Below are 20,549 nucleotides of genomic sequence, written 5' to 3'. Positions count from 1 at the left end.
GCATCCACCTCAAGGACCCCAATGACACCAACTCTGCCAGACTCTTAAAAAGCATGAGCAACATTGGACTGGCGCAACTGGTCATCAGCCCAGCACAACTTGGACCCAATCTTCACGGCCAGCAATAGAAACTTATTCAGCCACACTACCGAACTCACCAAGACAGACCACAGCATCATCCATTTCTCCATCGCAGGCTCACCATGACACACCTCCACACATGCCCACCGTAAAGGGAGCAATATCACTGAGACCCAATGGATTTCCACCATCACCAGACCTCACACCACCAGCAACCTAGAGCCAGCAGGCAACAACTTCTCAAACTGGATCTCCAAGCTCGCCGAAACCATTGCACCCGTGAAATCGACCAGCACCAGAAACCCCTCCAAACAAGCCAGCTGGTTCACCCCTGAACTCTGCGCCTTTGTAATTGTAAGCGACTAGGGAGACAGTGGCGCTCCAGCATAAACCCCGCAGACTTCCCTACCTTCAAATTCACCCTCAGCACATATCACCACCGCCTCAAGGAAGCCAAAAAGGATGCCCTAACCACCTGCATTGAAATCAGCACCAATCACACAAAAGAACTTTTCAGCATTGTTAGAGAATTCTCCTGCCCGTGAGCCACTGAGACCACGATTCGCCCTTCCAAATTCCTCTGTGACTCCCTGGCAGAGTATTTCCCTACGATAGCAGACATCTACAGCAACTTCGACACGCAGCCAACCACCAATCACCACCTCCTCACACACACGGACTACTCCCACAGCCAACTTGCCGAATGGGCTTTGCTCACCACGCCAATCACGGCAGTAATCATGATCTCCATTCACTCCAGAGCACCAACAGACCCCTGCCCCCATCAAGTCTTCAACTTGGGACATAAGGAAATCAGCAATGCCCTCACCAACATCATCAACTCATCCATCACCACAGCCACCTTCCTTGATGCCTGGAAACACGCAGAGGTGAAACCCCTCCTGAAGAAACCCTCAGCCGAACCTAGCGAACTTAAGAATCATCGCCCCAAGAGGAGCTAAGATGGACGTATCTATACCCTGTGGTTTTGCAACATTGAGGTGTAAATTATCAAGGCTACTGAAGTTAGGTTTGTGTGTAGTCAAGGTGAATATATTCCAATGAAACCCTGTACTGACTTGATAAGTGATTTTGATCCGGTTTTGTGTAATAAGCAGGCGACATCAGATCCTTCCTTGACCGTGGCAAGACTGAAGGCCTGATCCTCCTCGAACTCTCAGCAGCTTTTGACACAGTATCCCACCACACCCTCATCACCAGACAGCGCCCACAGCAGCATCAGAGGGAACGCCTTCAAGTGACCCTCCTCACACGACACACAGAAAATCCACCTACCACCTTTTACCTCCGAACGCAAAAGCATCAGCTGCATAGTCCCAAAAGGATCCTCTCTCAGCCCCAGCCTCTTTAACGCCCTACATGCCTCCTCTGGCCAACACTGCTCGAGCCCACTGACTCAACATCTTATACGTCGACAACACCCAACTCATCCTCTCACTCATGGAAGACACCGCCAACACCAGAGTCAACTTCCAGAACGCCATGACCAACGTCACCAACTGGATGAGATCCAACTGCCTGAAGCTGAACAAGGACAAAAAGGAAGTGCTTACCTTTGGGAAGAACACCTCCCCTTGGGATGACACAAGATGGTCCACGGTACTTGGACCCTCTACAACCCACACTTGGACCCTCTACAACCCCCACCAGCCACACCTGCAACCTCTGCATAATCCTGGACAGCGATCTCTCCATGAAGCTCCAGGTCAGCGCAGTAGCTTCCTTATACTTCCACACCCTCCACATGCTTCGTAAGAATTTCTGATGGATACCCATCAACAACAGGCAAACAGTGACTCAAGCCCTTATTGGAAGCAGACTGGACTATGGAAACACCCTCTACGCTGGAACAACCTCCCATCTCCTAAAACGACTACAGATTATGCACAACGCCTCAGTCAACCTCCCCAAACAAAGCAGCACCACCCCCCACCTCAGAAACCTACACTGGCTCCCCGTCCAAAAGATATGCCAGTTCATGCTGTTGACCCACGTCTACAAGGCCCTCGACAACGCCAGACCCTCCTACATCAACCACCACCTGACTTTCCACTAGCTGAACAGACAACTTCGATCCTCCTCCCTCGCACACAACACCAGTCTTCGGTGAAGCCGCAGCGAATATTGTTCGTTCTCCTACTTCGCCGCTTAGTCCTGGAACGACCTCCCGCTTCCCCTCCGAACCTCATCCTCACTCGCCAACTTCAGGAAGAGACTCAAGACCCAGTTCATTGAGTAATGCTCCCCATTTCTCAGCACCTGCCTACCCTGCCTACCCCCCGGGGTGATGAGCCACGCTATACAAAAATAGATTTATTTCCATTCTAAACTGTAGAACATTTGTAACATATACATTTTAAACAAGTTGACTATTCTTGAAAGAAACATCTGGCAAAAAAACGCATACTAAATCTTACGTCTACACATAAGTCCATTTTCTGTGTAGTAACAATGATGTTTGAGTCTGCCTTCAAACCGAAAAATGCCTTTCATTGACAAGGACAATGTGTATTTATATGCAAGCTACTTTTTGAATGTCTTAACCAAAACCAGGATGCACGGGTTACATTTGTGCCTTAAGTTACAAGCATGCTTAAAAGACCCTGCAATTATCAGGAAAGCTGCTTGTGTGTGTCACGTAGCTAATATGAAATCTGAAAAACAGTAAAGAGTGGGTTCCCATGCCAATCCTGCTCCACTGTAATAATTAACAGGAATTTGACCTTTGCATTGTATTAATAAATGTTTCTGAAATTAGTATAGCTGCCCTAAAAAACACGCAATTAGTCCGCATTTATTTTTACTGTTGCAGCATATGTATCACTCAAAGTTCATTCCCCCACTGAACCAGAAAGAGCGGGCCACACCAGATCCCTCTGCTGCCAAAATGTTATTGCAGGCAAGAAGAAATGATTATGATTACTGTTATTTAAAACTATTGGTCATGTTGATATACAAATCTATCATGTGAAGGATATTTTTTTATTTTAACACTTTGATGAGAAAGAGAGCAAACGTTTCCATCTTCGTTCTCATTCAATTCAGTTACACGCTTGTATTCACATTATTATGTACTTTTGGGGTGTTTTTTCACCTGGAAGGAATTGGTCACAATAGAAGGGGGAATCTATGTATTTTATTGTAATTGCATTTATATAGCGCTTACTACCCCTGACGAGGCGTTGAAGTGCTTTTTCGGCGAGTAGCACGCTACTCAGGATCCCATAAAGAATTAGTGGTGAATTAGTATAGTGAAAATATGAAAGTAATTTGAGTGGTGGATATGTTAGTTATTTGGATTGAGAAGGATAGCGGAGGGACAGAGAATGTAAAAAAGGTTTGCATTTATATAGTGCTTGCTACCCTTGATGAGGGATTGAAGTGTTTTTTCGTCGAGGAGCACGCTACTCTGGAACCCCCACAGTGTAAGCGGTGAATTAGTATAGTGAAAAATGAAAGTAATTTGAGTGGTGGATATGTTAATCAGCTATTTCGTTTGAGATGGATAGGTGAAGGGGTGGAAGAGGTACAAAGGTTTGCATTTATATAGCGCTTGTGACCCTAGATAAGTGTGTTGAAGTGCTTTTTTGGCAAGTAGCATGCTACTCGGGAACCCATAAAGGATTAGTGGTGAATTAGTATAGTGTAATATGAGATTAATATGAGTGGTGGACATGTTAGTCTGTTATTTGGATTGAAAAAGGAAAGTGGCGGGATAGAAGGAAAGGATTTAGATTTTGTTTTGGCACTCATAGCAGGACGAGGCATGGACGGGTACAAGGGAGGCAGAGGGAGATGAGAAAAGGGAGGGGGAGGAGTCAGAGTGAGGGTTTAGAAAGGCTTGTTTTAGGGGAAGCAATTCCTTGAAGAAAAAGAAAAAAAAAAAAGACGCTATGATTTTGTCAATGCTTATCCTCTAAAATGTGCACGTGTCGAATATGCAAACGTCATGTTTTTCAATCCACCACTAATCGATGCAATGGCCTGTTGACACTGGTTACTTTTGGCAGAGTCTGAGGACATAGGAGCAAATAGTATGAAATCACTTTTAGGCATATTCAGACAGAATTTTTGTTCATGTGAAATATGAATATGAAGGAAATACTTTTTGCATAAACAAAAGTAAATTGGTTAGATCTTTAAAGACTTTTCTGTAGAGAGGTAAATTCATTACTATGCAAGGAAAACTATAAAACGGGCATAGTCTCTTACATAGTGATAACTTTTTCTTTAAATAAATAAAGAAGAAAGCCAACCTGGATGCTGCACACATGAAAAACTATTGGCTAATATCATGCCACCAGCACTTGGGAAATACTAGAAAATCTAGATGCCAAACAACTCTCGGAACTTCTAGTAGACCGCAAATTATTACACAGCTTGCATATGGGCTTCTGCCTTAATAGAGGCACAGAAACAATTCCAGTAGCACTGGGACGGACAACATTAAATTCATCCTGGACACGTCTCCGTGAGAATATTAGACCCCTGAACTGATTTTAAAGACCACTAGGTGTTGAGGACTAAACGTAAAGCTCGGGAGTCAAAGAAAAGGTTTTGGTCACTCTTAGCTGGTAGCTCTCAACCTTGAAGGCAAGCTACTTTTTAGTTCGAGTCTAGGCAGCGCCTGCGATGTCTGTAACACCTGAAGTAAAGACAATACGAAGTGTAATCCTGCCTGCTGATCGGCATAGGTTCACTCCTATATCCTGGCTCCCTATTAGTTGGTGCTGGCGAAACGTCATTTCTGTTTTTAGCCCAGCAGCACCGGCCAACTACCGTTTCATTACATGTAGGTGCTGATGTGTTTTGTTTGGGGACTACTTATTTTTACCATGGCGCCAGCTTAAGGGGCCACCATGCACATAGGTTTTATGTACACGGGCGCCCTTCTTGGTTTCAGCACGGTGCCCGCTTTAATGTTAAAAAACAAACAAACCTCACTACATTGTAAGCCAAGGCTCTACCGAACTGAAGACAATTTTTTTATGAGGTGAGCACTGGTATTGGTTTTCCAAAACAGGTAAATGTCAAGCATACAATTATAAATGCTGTTTTTCTTTTTCTACCGAGGCTCCGGCCGACATCCATGTTCGCCATAAATCACCTCATCTCCCTGTGGCACCCCCACTCGCATGTCACTACTGCTCCGACAGGAACTTCGATTGTATGTGGCCCTTTGCATTGGGAATCACGTCCTTAAAATACAATGTGAAAGGCTGTTGGAGATATGTGCACTTCTTGTTTTAACGTTAAGAAATGTCGGCACACAAGTGCCTTCCATTTGCAGTCTGTATTTTAAAATAGTAGGTTGCTCCAATGGAAAGGAGAGTGGCCTAGAGGTTTAAGCAGCAGGGTCATGGTTCCATTCTATCCGAAGGCATTGGTTCGAGTCCCACTGCTGCCAGGTAGTTTTTTCTACTGCAATGACCTATCATTTTTTAATGATGTTTAGGACATTATCTTATCTGGTCTCTTCATCAGGAAACTACATTACAAAAACATTGATACTATTGTTAACAGTTGCAAATGCTCGTTTCAGGACTCGCTGCTTTCTCTTTGCCCTCGCATAAAAAGGAGACCGCTCTATAAGGAGTCTCTGTTTGTTGATCTGCTTAGCCATATGTTTTTTCTTGCAGTTTTATATAGCGCAAACTAGACCCAAAAGTGTCAGAGCGCTTTAAAAGAGCACCAATTGCATGGCTAAAAAAAGTACACCAGGTATACTTTGTGTGTACACGTAAAATATAAATGCATATAGCAACCTGCATGTATATACGCTAGTGTTCTAACGTCAGTACATGTTAATATGTTAAACCTCCGAATCTTTGAAGCTATCCAAACGGTTGGTGAAGTATGTAGCTGTATACACACCGTTTTCCTTAACTCTCATCCCCATGTTTTGTTTGTTTATATACAACACAACTACAGCTGCGCAGAGGCCTTTATATGCACTTAGCTCACAAACATACACTTGTTCAAGGCAGACCTTTCCCTCATAAACCTGCACTGTAGCTCTAAAGTTTGTTTCTCAGTGACTCTCTTTGGTTTATGCACACACGCGCGCGCGCGCACACACACACACACACACACCTCACAAACACATTCCATTGGCTCTCTTCATTCTATCGCTCACACACACTTACCTCTCTGGTTTTAACTCTCTCTCATACACACACACATAACCCTCTCACAAATCTTCATTCCGCACAAATCACATTCCCAGTTTCTTTCTCTCTTCCTCTCACATACACACACATTTCTTTCTCTCACCCTCTCGCTCTCTTACACTCTAAAGCACAAAGTATCTCTCTCCCAAACACCTATTCTTTCTCTCCAACACCCAGAACCCCTTTTTCAGCCACATTATATTCTCTTACAACAAACAAATGTTCTCTTACTCTCAAAAGTACAAACAACAAATTCCCTCTTTTACCTCTCTCAAATACAGCAGCTAAAAACGTGCTCCCTAGTCCAGCTAGTTTTTTAGTGCAAATTCCACCTGAATCCAGTGTAAAAGGTGCAATATATAGACATATTTGGTGTGACCATGGTGCAACAGATTGTGCCTTATTTTGGAATGTGCAGGAGTAAACAAAAGTGTTTTTTAATTTTGGGACCCTTTAAACGCAGATGCCTAGCTTTGGTTAATGACAATGCGGGCATTTACTACCCGCATATACACACTTACATATATCACATCACTCCCTCTATTTCTCTCTTAAACTTACTCTCTCTATATATTTATAACCTGCTTATCTCTCCAAAAATCTCACATTTATAAAAACCTTCATTATTAAACTATCTATACAACACCAATCTCTCTCTGTTTCTCTCCACCTTTCTCTAACACTTTGTTTCTCTCCATTTATCTGTCTTATTCTGGCTCTCATTTTGCTATTTCTCTTCACACTACCTCTCACTTAGTTCTTAAAATGGCTCTACCTATTTCTGTGTTCCACATTTTATCACTGTTTCACTCTTTGACCCTCACTCGCTCTCTAGGCAGCAGAGATATTGGCATTGCGAAAAATGTTTGTTAGATTTTTTTGTTCAAAAATATCCCAGCAGTAACATAATAAAAGAAAATACACAAAGCAAGGAAAGGGTGCAGTACCACAGGCTGTTACCAGGTGTCCCTGTGGAGTTGTAAAGGGACCTCTCTATTAGCCACATAAGGTACTGCATCCTTAATGCAATTATTAAAAAATAAATTGCAGCTCAGCATACATTTAGCTCAAACTTTCATAAATGCGAGACCTATTGCATTGCAAATGCTTGTTGTTCCTCCAACTCACCCATAAATCCAAGCATCTCCCATAACTCTTTGTTGGCACCTAACCTAGTTATCTGTAGGGATCAACAAGCCCTTTATTGTGCTAAGAACCCTGCACAATTGTTTAGGGACGTTTCAGCAGTGGATGAAACGTAACTTTCGCCAGCTTAAATCCCAATAAAATTGAGCTTTCACTTCTGGCTAAAGACAATACAGTTTGTTAGTCAACTATTCATGGCCTACTTCCAAATGAATACTGCTATTAGGTGCAATTTTCATACATTCACACCAATTGAGGAACCTCACATACAGAGAATATTTTCATATAGTCAAGAAGAAAGCACACCTGCACTTCTCTCTGAAGGCTCGTGTAAGGGCTGAAACATATCAACCTATTAAAGGGTTGAATTTTCCCCCCCTTTTCAATTTTAACTATACCCACATGGGACAGGAAAGAAAATAACGTTCTCCATGAGTTTTTTTTTTTTACGGTTTCTATCTCCACATGCACAACATTAGGACAAATACATCCCTGGCTTGATGGCTCTTTCAACGAACATTCATCTTAAGCCTCAGATAAAGTTTGCCTGTGGCCAGGCCCTGTGCCCAACACACCCTCAGGCAGCCACCCCTGCTGAAATGGCAGGTACATCATGGGGAGCCAGCAATATACAGCGCAAGCACCCGCGGGGCTTACAGGAGCGAGACAGACGACTGGAAAAGAGGCCAATCAGATTGCTGTATTATTTGATGTTGCATGCATGCGAGACTCCCGCAAACCCAACCATCCAGATAGACACAAAAGTAAACCTTAATTTCTCAAAAACTACTGAGAGGATTACACCAAATCAAAAAAACACGCATTCTGGGCAAAAATCCAGCTTTCTGCCAAATTTAGTGTAATTCAATGTAGCCGTTTGGGCTGTAGAACTGTTCAAATGTCCCTAAGAAAATTGGGTTTTAGGACCCTCCCTTTTTTCTCGGCCCCTGCTTGACAGGTCTCCCTGAAACTTTTAAGGAAGGAGCGGAGGTGGATGAACTTTTTGGGGGGTAAAGTTTCATCAAAAAACACTCTACCAATGGTAACTAGGTCCCAACGATAAATACACAGCAGTCACTGATATATATATATATATATAAAATTCCCACTGAGGCAATTCTTTTGGCAGCAATGTCCATCTGGTTTTATATGTTTGTATCCACCCTTGTGAAGGGGGCTGTTGTGTGTGGAAGAGGACGACTTGAATTGATAGAGGTTCCAGCTTAAAGTAAAAAATCCCTTGAATTGTTGAGCGATTGTAGGACAGAACGTACCCCAAACAAGTTTTCGGACTGGAGCTGGTTTTTTGACTACGTAGTGCACTAAGCCCTGCTGTACAGGACCCAGGGCATCAGCTTTGACTCCCAAAGCAGGTGTACAATTGGCTAATACGCAATTGTCTCATTTAACTTATCTATAAGTCCCTAGTATATGGTACCAGAGGTATCCAGGGCTAGTTAGTTAAATGTCATTAGTGGAATGAAGTAGTTAATCGTGCCACCATTGCAGTGACATGGTGAAAACGTGACTCTAGGCCTACCGCTGTCCAAGTCAGGCAGCTTTAAAGCTGCCAACACAACAGGGGAAAAATAAATCCTTTTCCCCAGGACAAATACTTATTTTTTAATATTATTAAGCCACCTAGTGAAGGCTTTGTCAGCCCATCAGGCATGGTGCCTAGTATTTAAAAGAAGGGTCTGTTTCCTGACAGTGAAAACACAAAGCTGCCGTTTTCACTGTACCAAGGCCGGCGATCCAATTGGCTAACATGGAGCTTCGCTAGCTACTGCGCAAAGTGCTTGCTAACTTCCAGCTGGGTCCACCAGAGGTATTACTCTAAGGTATCAAATTGATTGTTGCATTAAACCCGATTCATTGCTAATATTAAGTTTAAGAAAAATTCTTATGGAACGGTGACTTCAAAAAGTCACCACTTAGTTGCCCACAGTTCTGGTAGCCTTTCCTGACTATGTGTGGCAGTGGTTACACGAGGGAACATGCTGTCCGCCTGCCAGGAAACAAGGAGAATTTCTGAAGGGACGTGTGACCTCCTCCAGAAGAGAGACTATCAAATGGCCCAACTTCAAAGAGGCTACCACTTCAGTGAAGCAAATGGAGATCAGACCTTTACCTGCTCACTCCCTTGTGTAGGCAGACAGGCTGGCTTCTCCATCAGAAGGGGACAATCGGTGCAAAATCGGTTTTCCAGGAGTGGCGGCTCATTATGCTGGGTACATCTCAGGGGTGTGACCAGGGCTCCGTGCAGTGAAAGGAAGCTTGTGCCATCTTGGTTTAGATTAGAGAAGGGTATCCTGGGATTGCTTGGTGGTCAAACACCTAGGACAGTACTTTCAGGCTAGACCTATTGGTTTTGCCAATGCTTGTTTACATTACTGCTGGCAAGCTTGCCTGATGCACCGAGGTTATCACTGCTAATAATGTTGCTTATGGTGGCCGCAATTGTAATCTCGTCTACAGTAGTACAATGCTAATACTATTAGTAGCTCGGAATGATTTTCACTGAACAAAAGTAACTCTTAACTCGTTGAGTGCTCATGACAAGCTCAGCTCGTCATGAGTCACAGTGGAGCTGTGCTCATGACGAGCGGAGCTCGTCATAACGGCCGGGGCCCACCCACGCGCCATTAATCCCCCGCCTGTGCGGGAGAATTAATCAGTGGGCGGGGTCGTGACGAGCTCAGCTCGTCATGAGCACAGCTCCACTGTGAGCCATGACGAGCTGAGCTCGTCACGAGCACAGCGGCCCCCCCACCCGCACCGCGGGGGAAATTACCCCTGCATGGAATGGGTTAATACACAAACGGTTGAAGACTCTAGTGTCAAGAGCAATACCATCACAAAAATATACTCATCGTAAACTACCCCCAAAGCAAAAGCAAAACTAGGCTGTTTGGAGGTGCAGTCCTAGATACCCATTTGAGGACACCATGAAACAACTGAGGGTGGCACCCCGTGCTGGAATAAAGGGGGCTCTGGCAGCTATTATTGAGCAGGATCACAGAACCATCTGACCTCAGGGACAAACTCATATTTCACTAAGTAATTTGCTAAAACCAGGACACAATTTAGCAGCGCCCGCATGTTGTCCCTTTCTGTTTGGCACAGTAGCGTGCAAGGGGCCTTTCTTATTTTAGATTCCAGCGGTGTCCAAAAACAAAGGGCTACAAGCTTGGCATCACTTCACAAGTACTTAAGAGAAACTACAATTTGGAAACAAACTTTTGAATACATTTAACCCCTGTATATAAGAGATATGCATGTGCTGTGAAAAAGGCAGATTGATTGGTCTGTAGGAGTATTTAGACGAATAACTTTAAATAGCACTTACAATTTTTTTTAATTTAATTAACATGCACGCATTGTACATCGACTTTTCTAGTCACACATCATCTTTACAGGTAGGCATTATATGTTAAGTGTGCGTGGCTGGGAGAAAAACCAAGTCAGGATTAAAACATTACATGGTGGTTGGGTTTGTCTGTACTAATAAGACTTGAGTACTATCCAAATAAACCCTTTTTAGCAGCATTATCATAACAGATTGAGAAAAAACAATAAGGTTTTAAACCCATGCCTTGCAGTTTGCAAGCAGGTCCTTGATGCCCTTTTATAGCTCACTGCGCAATGTCAGAAGGACTATAATTTATGAACTGCATGTAATAAAAGGATCCGAGTGTCAAAAACAGTAGCCCACTTAACGATCTACATAAAATAAACATCTATCCTCTGCACATTACACAATATCCTTTGCAGGAGACACATTAACCATGTATGCTAATTTAGGAGTCAAGCCTACCTCTCCCAGTGTGTCTTGACGGCACCTTCTGTGTATTTAGGACAGCCATTCAGGAAATGGTAACGTTCTTTGTTAATTAGGTTTTGCGCCAATACCGTGAAATATTTATTATGTTTCCTGCTTGGGTATCAAACCAATCTTGCCGCTATTCCCTGTTCGTATGATAATAAGACAGGCCAAGCTATGTCTCACTTTTTATGGTCTCGTAAATTCTATGAATTTTATACTAAATTATTTTTTATACCGCTTTTAAAAACAAAGTATCAAGGCATTAGGCAGTGTGGAGCTAAGTTTACAGCCATTATCCAATTGGCTGATAGTGAAAAATGTTTAAATTTGAGCTCGTTTTTAAAAAATGCTTTAAGGGCACGTGGTACTTTACCTTTCTAGTATTCTGCTGCTGGTTTTACCTTTGTTCCACAATATTAAAGTGGTGTTAAAATCCCCCTTCGTTACTAAACTGATGACAAATGAATTAGGTAAATATGAAGGATCATTCCAAAATTGCTATAGGAGCACCTGGCACTTTATCTTGTAATTGTTTGTTATTTGTAATCACCCACTTGTTAGCATTTAATTGTATTTAAATAATATGAAATGTATGATATTTTATGTATGTGACTTTTATGGATGGAAAACCTTCAGAATAAAGTGTTTGATGACGATGAGTCAAGACTGTGACCAGACGAAACACAGACTTTTCCAGCAAGTGCATTAACCACCAGAGTTATCTTGCCATTATTATTCCCTGAGATTTACAGCACACACAAAGCTCTCTGCAGCAGGTAGCTTAAACGCACCAGATTTTTAGGTCACGCGTGGAGTAGCAGCACAAACCTCTGCTCGCCTCAGCGAGATTTATTGTTAACAAGGAGTTTCAATAGAGGGCTTGAAGCCCGCCCCTCATTTCTATTGGCTGGCGTCACCGTTTATGCTAAACGGTGGCCTGCCACTGGAAATGAGGGTTTTGGGGTAACGCCCTTTGGCCTCCGAGCCGGACTGGGTCACCTGCTTTGCTGCTGTCGCAAAGCAGTTGCTTATCTTTATGGGGCCATGTGTTTCTAATTAGAAACACATGGCCCCATAAAGACAAGAGATCCCCAAGCTCCGGCTGCAGCGCGGTCCTCTTTCACTTTCGGGACCGCACTTGTTGTATTTTGGTATTGGCCTGTATATGACCAAATATTTCTAGTGGTTGAATAGAAAACCCCCCTGTAACCCAAACAGGGCAATGATCAGTTCCCACCACTATCTTGAATTAACTAGAATGTTTCACTCTACAAGTTCAGTCGAGGTTAAACAAAACACAGATAAAAGAGTCGAGCTTGGTAGAAACCAATCCCATCCGGTCAATTGGAAGTTAGGTCAATGTTTTCACAAAGCATGTCTTAAAGCGCTTATGGGCACGTTTGTGCAGTGGGGCGCTACATGTGGGTCCGCGCAGGAGTCGTGTTTTCAACTGTTACAACTTGCCACATGTTCATGCCTTGTGTACGATTACTGGAAGTGTGTACGTTTTTCTGCTCAGTGGGCAGCTACAGTGTAGTGGGAGCACAGATGTTGCACCTGTGGAAGTGTGATCATTTACACTTCCTCTGTCCGGTAGCAGTGGGGGCGAGATGAGGTTTCAAGGCAGATTGTGAAAATCAAGCATGGCCACCTCTGCTTGGAATCTGCCGTAAAGCTCACTTTGCAGTTTTTGCCCGGGAAGACTGCTAATATTGAGGCCAGAGTGCATTTTTATTTTAAGTTTCTAGAAGTTCCAGCGCCTTTGGTGATGTTTTGAACGGACGATGGCGATTAAATATTGTCAGTCGTTTCCTGCATGCAAGCTTGATGTGTCTGTTTAGGGTCCAGAAGCAGACGGATCCCAGCAGGCAGCCGCCTCCCTCTGTTTCTCACTTGTGTGCCTTTGGGCATGGTCCCGCACCTGGACACTTCATAGGCCTCCATGGAATTTAGTGGTGTATTTAACAGGTGATTCTCTTGCGTCATACCCCAGTGACGCCTTCAGCCCACCCAGGCTTCTTCGTAAACAGTACTTCTTGGCACGTTTGCATTTTAAGAGGTATGCTTCTCCCCCGGTAGTTTTATATAGAGCAAACTTGACCCGAAGGTATCGCAGTGCTTTACATAAGCACTAGTTGCGTTACCAACGGACACATTCATTTTTGTCAGGCACGGGGACATTAAGTGATCTGCCCAGAATCACAGGATGTTGAGCATCCCTGCCGAGACTCGAACCTGGATCCACAGCGTGAGGTCGACACCCTAGCCGTAAAGGCACGTACTCTCCCCAGTGCTTATAATCAGAACTCCATTTGGAAATATAAAGGTGCGTTTATTGACTGTCCCACTCTTTCTTAATGAAGTGCTACTACTCTCCCTTTCTTAATGAAGTGCTGCTACTCTCCCTTTCTTAATGGAGTGCTGCTACTCGCCCATTCTTAATAAAGTGCTGATACTTTCTTTCTTAATGAAGTGCTACTTTCTTTCTTAAGGAAGTGCTGCTACTCTCCCTTTTTTTTTTTTTTTTTTTTTTTAAAAAAACCTTTATTGACATTTCAACCAAAGACAAGTATGGGCCTACAACCCCCGGGGCCGGCCGCTAAGCAGTTGGATTAACAAAAAACACATTTTTAATCACAGGCAGCACCTCGGGGAGCAGAATCTCCATGCTAGTATACTCTTGGCCACTTAGCAGCCCAAGTAGGAAACCAGGATATAAAAGGTTTTCATTTTATAATAGAGAATAGAAGGATCAGGTGCCAAACAATTTCCCAGTAACGATAAATGGCGGGCAGAATAGTAAACGTCAACAATAAACAGCAATCTATCAGGTCAATGGCGCTGAAACAGGAGGTTCAGGATGTGGAAGAATGTCACGAGCCATTTGCGCCTGCAGTCCCCTGCCCTAAGACCCAGAAAGCACCACGGAAATTGAGGCACAAATAAAAAAGCAGTGATTGACAGCGAAGGAAACCTACCGTGCTGACCCCAGAAAAGAAAGACAAAGAAAGAGAAGAGAAAAGAGGCCATAGAAACAAAGTAAAAAACTAAAAAATCTCCTCCCCCAGCCCCCCACCCTGCACCTCTGCAGATGACTACGGCCCCCCCCCCCCCCAGCAGTGTGCCTGTCGCCCCAGAACCAGACCCGAAATATAGAAGAAACAGAGAAAAAGGAGAAAGAAAAGAAACCCCACTTAACGGGGGGAGTGGAGAAAATATTAATAAACTGGAGGAGGGCCTTCAAACATGCCCCCGGCTTCTCCCTCCCGCACAATGTGTTCCTCCCCAAAGCAAACAGCAATCAACAAAAATCTGTCCATGTCAAAGAAAAATGGGGAGAGTTATGCACCTATTACACTATTAGTTATGCCGTGAGAGCGCGCAACCCCTGTGCCCACCCGCCTATTAGATGACAACCTCTGTAGGATCAGTCTTATCCTTGACCTTTCTTTGCGAATCCACCGATGCATACCCATCGACCCAGTGCCATGTCCAATGGTACGAGGAAAAGGAGCGTCCAAAAAAGAACCGGAAGCGACACACATATAGGGTGGACGTCTCTGAATACCAACACAGTCATCATTATGGAGGATCATCTTTCCCAGTACTGCCCCAGGACATGCACTGCACACAAGGTCCAGGATGTAGGAATCAGCCAGAGCAGGCGGCCATTGCTTGATTATTGCCTGGGTCGCCGGAGGCTGTGCGTGAGACAAAGCCACCACCTTCTGCTCAAATCTACAACCTCCGGAACAGACCCGACCTACAGCCAGCCGACCACACATTGGCACATTATCAGGAATTTCCAGCTTTCCCCTATGCACAGGGGCGGCCACGACACTGTCCTCCTGTGTGAAGTCAAACAAGTCCCCGGTTACCCGGGGACAGGCAGATCGCAACTGTTCCGACGCTGACGCAATACCATCAAGCTTTCTCCCCAGTACCCAGGCGCCGTGAACCAGGGTGGAACGTAGGGCACCGAGCTTCGAGGAGGTCACCGTACCCCAGCACAGCTCCCCGCGCCCGCTGTGCTATGCTCCTCTTCGCCACACACTCCCAATCTTGCTGCGACCCAGTGTACAGGATGATAAATCCATTCTATCAAGATGGCCGCAGGGTAGTTCCACCCCAGATTGGGACCGGGACCCAGGCACAAGTGCATCAAGTTCCATGGTACTTCAAGCAGGGTTCCGGGGGCAGGCAAAATATGTATCCGGTGTATGGTCACAGGTAACAGTTATCCTCACCCTGGGCGAGCGCCCGCAAAAATCCGGGAGCAGCCCGCGAAAATCGGGACGAGTTACAGGCAGCGTCCGAGCAGCTCGCTGGCGAGGGCTCAGGCAATTACCGAAGAACCTTGGAATTGCCACCTCGGGCATGCACTCGTTCCGCTACGCCCGGTGGCGGGAATGACCACGGCGAAATTCAGGCCAATATCCGCACCGCTCCGGTATTCCGACTCCACCCAGTCACCAATGGCCGCTGTTGTTGAACTGCCGCCCGGCCATGTTGTCCACTCGAGGTCCCGGTTCCAGGGTTGCACAGGCCGCAAACTTCAGGTGAACATTTCTCCGGCGGTACCGCCGCCAGAAACTTCAGAATCACGCGATCGGTTGCCGCTCTCAATCACCAACACGGGCAGATAGCGCAGGCTAAGGATCTCATGCAGGATATCTGTGCGGGATGCGGAGGTTCACGGAGCCGGGAGCCTACGCTGCCGTCCCGATCGCCATCTTGGCTCCTTCCCCTACTCTCCCTTTCTTAATGAAGTGCCGCTACTCTTTTTAATGAAGTGCTGATAATCTCCCTCTCTTAATAGTGCTGCTACTCTCCCTTTCTTAATGGAGTGCTGCTACTCCCCCTTTCTTAATGAAGTGCTGCTACTCTCTCTTAATGAAGTGCTGATACTCTCTTTATGAAGTGCTGATACTCTCTTTATGAAGTGCTGATACTCCCTTTCTTAATGAAGTGCTGATACTCCCTTTCTTAATGAAGTGCTGATACTCCCTTTCTTAATGAAGTGCTGATACTCCCTTTCTTAATGAAGTGCTACTTTCTTTCTTAAGGAAGTGCTGCTACTCTCCCTTTCTTAATGAAGTGCCGCTACTCTTTTTAATGAAGTGCTGATAATCTCCCTCTCTTAATAGTGCTGCTACTCTCCCTTTCTTAATGGAGTGCTGCTACTCTCCCATTCTTAATGGAGTGCTGCTACTCTCCCATTCTTAATGGAGTGCTGCTACTCTCCCATTCTTAATGGAGTGCTGCTACTCTCCCATTCTTAATGGAGTGCTGCTACTCTCCCATTCTTAATAAAGTGCTGCTACTCTCCCATTCTTAATAAAGTGCTGCTACTCTCCCATTCTTAATAAAGTGCTGCTACTCTCCCATTCTTAATAAAGTGCTGCTACGCTCCCTTTCTTAATAAAGTGCTGATACTTTCTTTCTTAATGAAGTGCTACTTTCTTTCTTAAGGAAGTGCTGCTACTCTCCCTTTCTTAATGAAGTGCCGCTACTCTTTTTAATGAAGTGCTGATAATCTCCCTCTCTTAATAGTGCTGCTACTCTCCCATTCTTAATGGAGTGCTGCTACTCTCCCATTCTTAATAAAGTGCTGCTACTCTCCCATTCTTAATAAAGTGCTGCTACTCTCCCATTCTTAATAAAGTGCTGCTACTCTCCCATTCTTAATAAAGTGCTGCTACTCTCTCTTTCTTTTTAATGAAGCGCTGCTACTCTGTCTGAGTAGAGCCTTCAGTTTGTGGGATGGATCAAAGTCAATTCAAAAAGAGCTTTATTCGGCCAATCAGGCCAAAATAGACAAAAATTAAACATACATAGAAGACCATCATAAGTGAAACCTCACAGCATCGAAACATTGCCAACGAAGCAAACATTAAAACCAGTCGAAGCAAACTGATCAGCCAGGGCAGAAATAATAACCCCAGCTGATAGGGAAGATCATGTAAAGTGCAGGTGCGTACAAAGAGATGTGCACATTTTATAAAACATTAAAACCACAGCCAAACGGAAGTTACAAAGCCAAATTGCAGAGCCCCATTGTACCAGGTGTAATTCCAAGTTCACCAGTTACGAGTGTTGTTACTAGGTAGGCTTCAATTACAGCTTCTGAGCACTATTTTCTCAAATAGCTGTGTCCTGCCTGCTGCACAGGTCACACACTCATCTAATTTTATAGCACGGAACTGGCATTTGCAATGCAATGGGTCTCGCATTTGTGAGAGTTTAAGATATTTACATTGCAAATGACAATGCCTTTTATTTATCCGTTTTAAAAACAGCACATAAATAAAAGTGATTGTCATTTACAATGCCAATAGCTCAAACTCTCGGAAATGCGAGACCTATTGCATTGCAAATGCTTGTTCTTTAATGCTGCCGATGCGACCAACTAAACCAAAACTGAATTACTGCTGCGTTTCTCCTAGTTGTTTATTTCTGTGGCAGAGTTTTAAAAAAAAAATCTAAATGGTAACTGATGGACTGCTTTTTATGACTCCACCCACTTTTTATTGCCACACCTTGACCCACAAGAGTAATGTTTTTCAAATGTCAGCACTAACCACATTATCCAAGACGAATATTTACATTAGTAACTATCAACACAAAACTGGGTACCGACCTCCAAAATGAGATCTAGTCGGCCACCCTTTGAATAAACCTACTGACTTATCCGCGTTAATACACGTGTGGATTCCCAAAGCTTAAATGTAAATGAGCACGTGTTCATCACTGCATAAGTGCGGAATAAAAGTACTTTTCACTAAAAGAAAGTTGGTCTTTAGAATTCGGTGCCTCTCATTTCCCATTTTTTAGCTCCTTCAAACTGCAACCAATTCAGATCTCATCCAATGTACAGCTTTCAATAACACATGTACAACAATGACCCGACGGCAGACAAGCTCTCCAGAGACACTTGCAGTTGTCATATGACCCCAAGTTTCCAGCTATCATCATCGGGAGTGGATCTATGCCCCTAAATTTGATTGTGCAGATCGGAGTGAGGTTTAGCGGAGGTTCCTTGACTCCCAAGAAAGACCACACTTAGTTCCCTGACCCTCAAGGCCGCACTTACTCTGGCGGATAGAGCCGCAGCTCTTCGATGTCCCCCAGGAAGGTAAAGAGGTTGCGCATCTGATCACTGGTGACAGCGGCGGACAGGTTGGTGACCTGGATAACGGTGGTTGGAGGGAGCCCGGTATTACTCATCATCATCATCATTGCGGCGCCGGTAGGTGAAGAAACTGGAAAAGCGCTGGCGCTGTATGCCCTAAGCGATATTCCTGCGTCCGCCACTACATGGGCCTCGGCAACACGCATGCGCATAACCTCCAAACACATTGGGGGGGGGAAATCGCCGAGAGAACGTCCAAATACGTCATCAACGTAAGGACGTACTGGCGTCCGAGCTTAGACTGCTCAACTCGAACAACTGCCATCTTACGTGGGTCGTAGCGATGTTTTTTCCCTTGATAAGTAGGTGTAAACTCGCCCTTTGAGAACCAATTTGAAATGTATCATTAAGAAATTTACACTCATATTTTTAAAGACACTGGTTCTGGGATATGAATAGATTTGAAGATTTGTGTGGAATATGAATGGGAGCTTTAGTTGTATTCCTTTTACCCTTGTGTTCTATTCAAACAAGTCTCACGTTACAAGTGTTGTGAGTTTTCTCTGTTCAAGCCCATCCTGTCTCCCTCGTCAGTGTAAGTCTTCCCTGGCGTGGAAGTGAAAAGGAGGACCGAGCACCAATAAAAGTAAATTCGACAAACACCACACATTTTATTGTATTTACATTTTCTGGAAACAGGCATTCTGTCAAATCCAAACCGCTATTTTGATTATTAGATTTGATGGGTGAAGACAGAGGCGATCCGATCGACTATAAAAGGGAGCCGAAACGAATGGTGCTTTCATGCAAACCTTCTTTATTGCACTCATACACCACATCATGACCGAGCTAATTTCATGCACGTTCAACCTACCTCTTTGCGGCTTCAGAAATTGTCTTAAATAAAATAGAATTTTTTGAAGGTCGAGACTGACAACCAGCAGCAGCATTTATGATTGTAGAGAGCCGTTCATGCTCTCCCATACATTGTATCAAAGCACGCACTCCTCGGGCGGGCTTGTCCCGATGTATTAAATAAAGGACAGGAGAGCGCTCGGGGTCTTCCCACCACTAGAGTACCAGTAAGTGCTGTGTCGTCTTTCAGCGCTGCACTAGGCCCTGCACCCCTCAGGCCGCGTAGCGCCACATTGAGGCCAGTACGAACCCCGCACCTCTCCAGAATACCTGTGAAGGTGAGTACGACGTCCTCACGCCACTCCGGCATCTGCAGAGGCTGCAACTCCTTCCCGGCAGCAGCCAGCTGATCCAGCTCACAACTTATCCCTCCGCATCGTCCCCTGTGTCTGCGTCGGCAGTTGGCCGTCCACGTACACCTATGCCCCTACACCGGAGGACGGCGGAGCTGCGCCGCTCTGAGGCAGACATCATCTCAGACAGCAGGTCCTGTGCATGGCCATGCCCAGCACCAAGTGCGCTGCCGGCGGGGAGCAGCCTGTGGCCGAGAGAGCAGCTGAAACACGCATACGCGTTCCATTAACCACCAGGTGAGCACGCTACAGCCGTCTACGCTCAGCACCCGGCGTGCAAGAAGCACCTCCAGCAAAGCGGTGCAGCCTAATCAGAGGCAAAGCACCATCCGCACCACCCCGAGGCCACCGACGAGCGGAACATGCAGCAACTGCGGAACAGAACATCCCCCAGCGGGCCCGTGCTTTGTCAAAGGGAAGATCTGCTCCCGCTGTGGAAAACCAAACCACTTTGTCAAAGTGTGTAGGAGCAGCCGGTTTCGACAAACGTACGCCAAGCCTCCTGTCACTCAATGACCTGCAGACCCAAGAGGAAGGCCCGGCACAGGACGCAGTTTCACCTTGGAAGACGATGATGTATTCATCATATCTTTTGTCAGCCGGTCGGACAAACAGAAGAGGCCTCCACCATGTGCTGCGTCACAGTGGCCGGATCCACCGTTATGGGGTTGAATGATACAGGGGCATCCGTAAATGTCATGGACTCAGACCAATATGAGCGGTTGTCCCCAATGCCCCCACAAAGGCCAGAATATATACATATGGAAGGAATCATCCACTCCCCCTCAGAGAGGGGATTGAAGCAACAGTTACCAGCGACAAGCACACCACGACAGCCAGATTCCCTATCACTGAAGGAAAGAAGGGAACCCCCACACAGCGGAAGACCTGGGCCTGGTTTTCTT

General features: G+C 45.1%; 1 protein-coding gene across 8 annotated transcripts in view; it reads right to left on the bottom strand.

Annotated features, from left to right (window-relative positions):
• The window catches only part of SREK1 (splicing regulatory glutamic acid and lysine rich protein 1), a 530,578-nt gene extending 510,879 nt beyond the window's left edge, over positions 1–19,699 (bottom strand). For 2 of the 8 annotated variants that reach the window (XM_085631876.1, XM_085631904.1), the window contains exon 1: positions 18,338–18,595. In XM_085631876.1, coding sequence (XP_085488002.1) covers positions 18,338–18,588 — 251 coding nt within the window. In that variant the 5' untranslated portion in view covers positions 18,589–18,595. Of the gene's footprint in view, positions 1–18,337; positions 18,597–19,561 lie in introns of those variants that run through there. The other 6 variants (XM_085631913.1, XM_085631924.1, XM_085631944.1 and 3 more) reach the window with 5 other exon arrangements.
• Between the last annotated feature and the right edge of the window lie 850 nt (positions 19,700–20,549).

Source organism: Triturus cristatus, chromosome 2_1, assembly GCF_964204655.1.
Source record: "Triturus cristatus chromosome 2_1, aTriCri1.1, whole genome shotgun sequence".
NCBI lineage: Eukaryota > Metazoa > Chordata > Amphibia > Caudata > Salamandridae > Triturus > Triturus cristatus.
The sequence above is the reverse complement of the archived record's forward strand: the minus strand, read 5'-3'. Positions and strand labels throughout refer to the sequence as shown.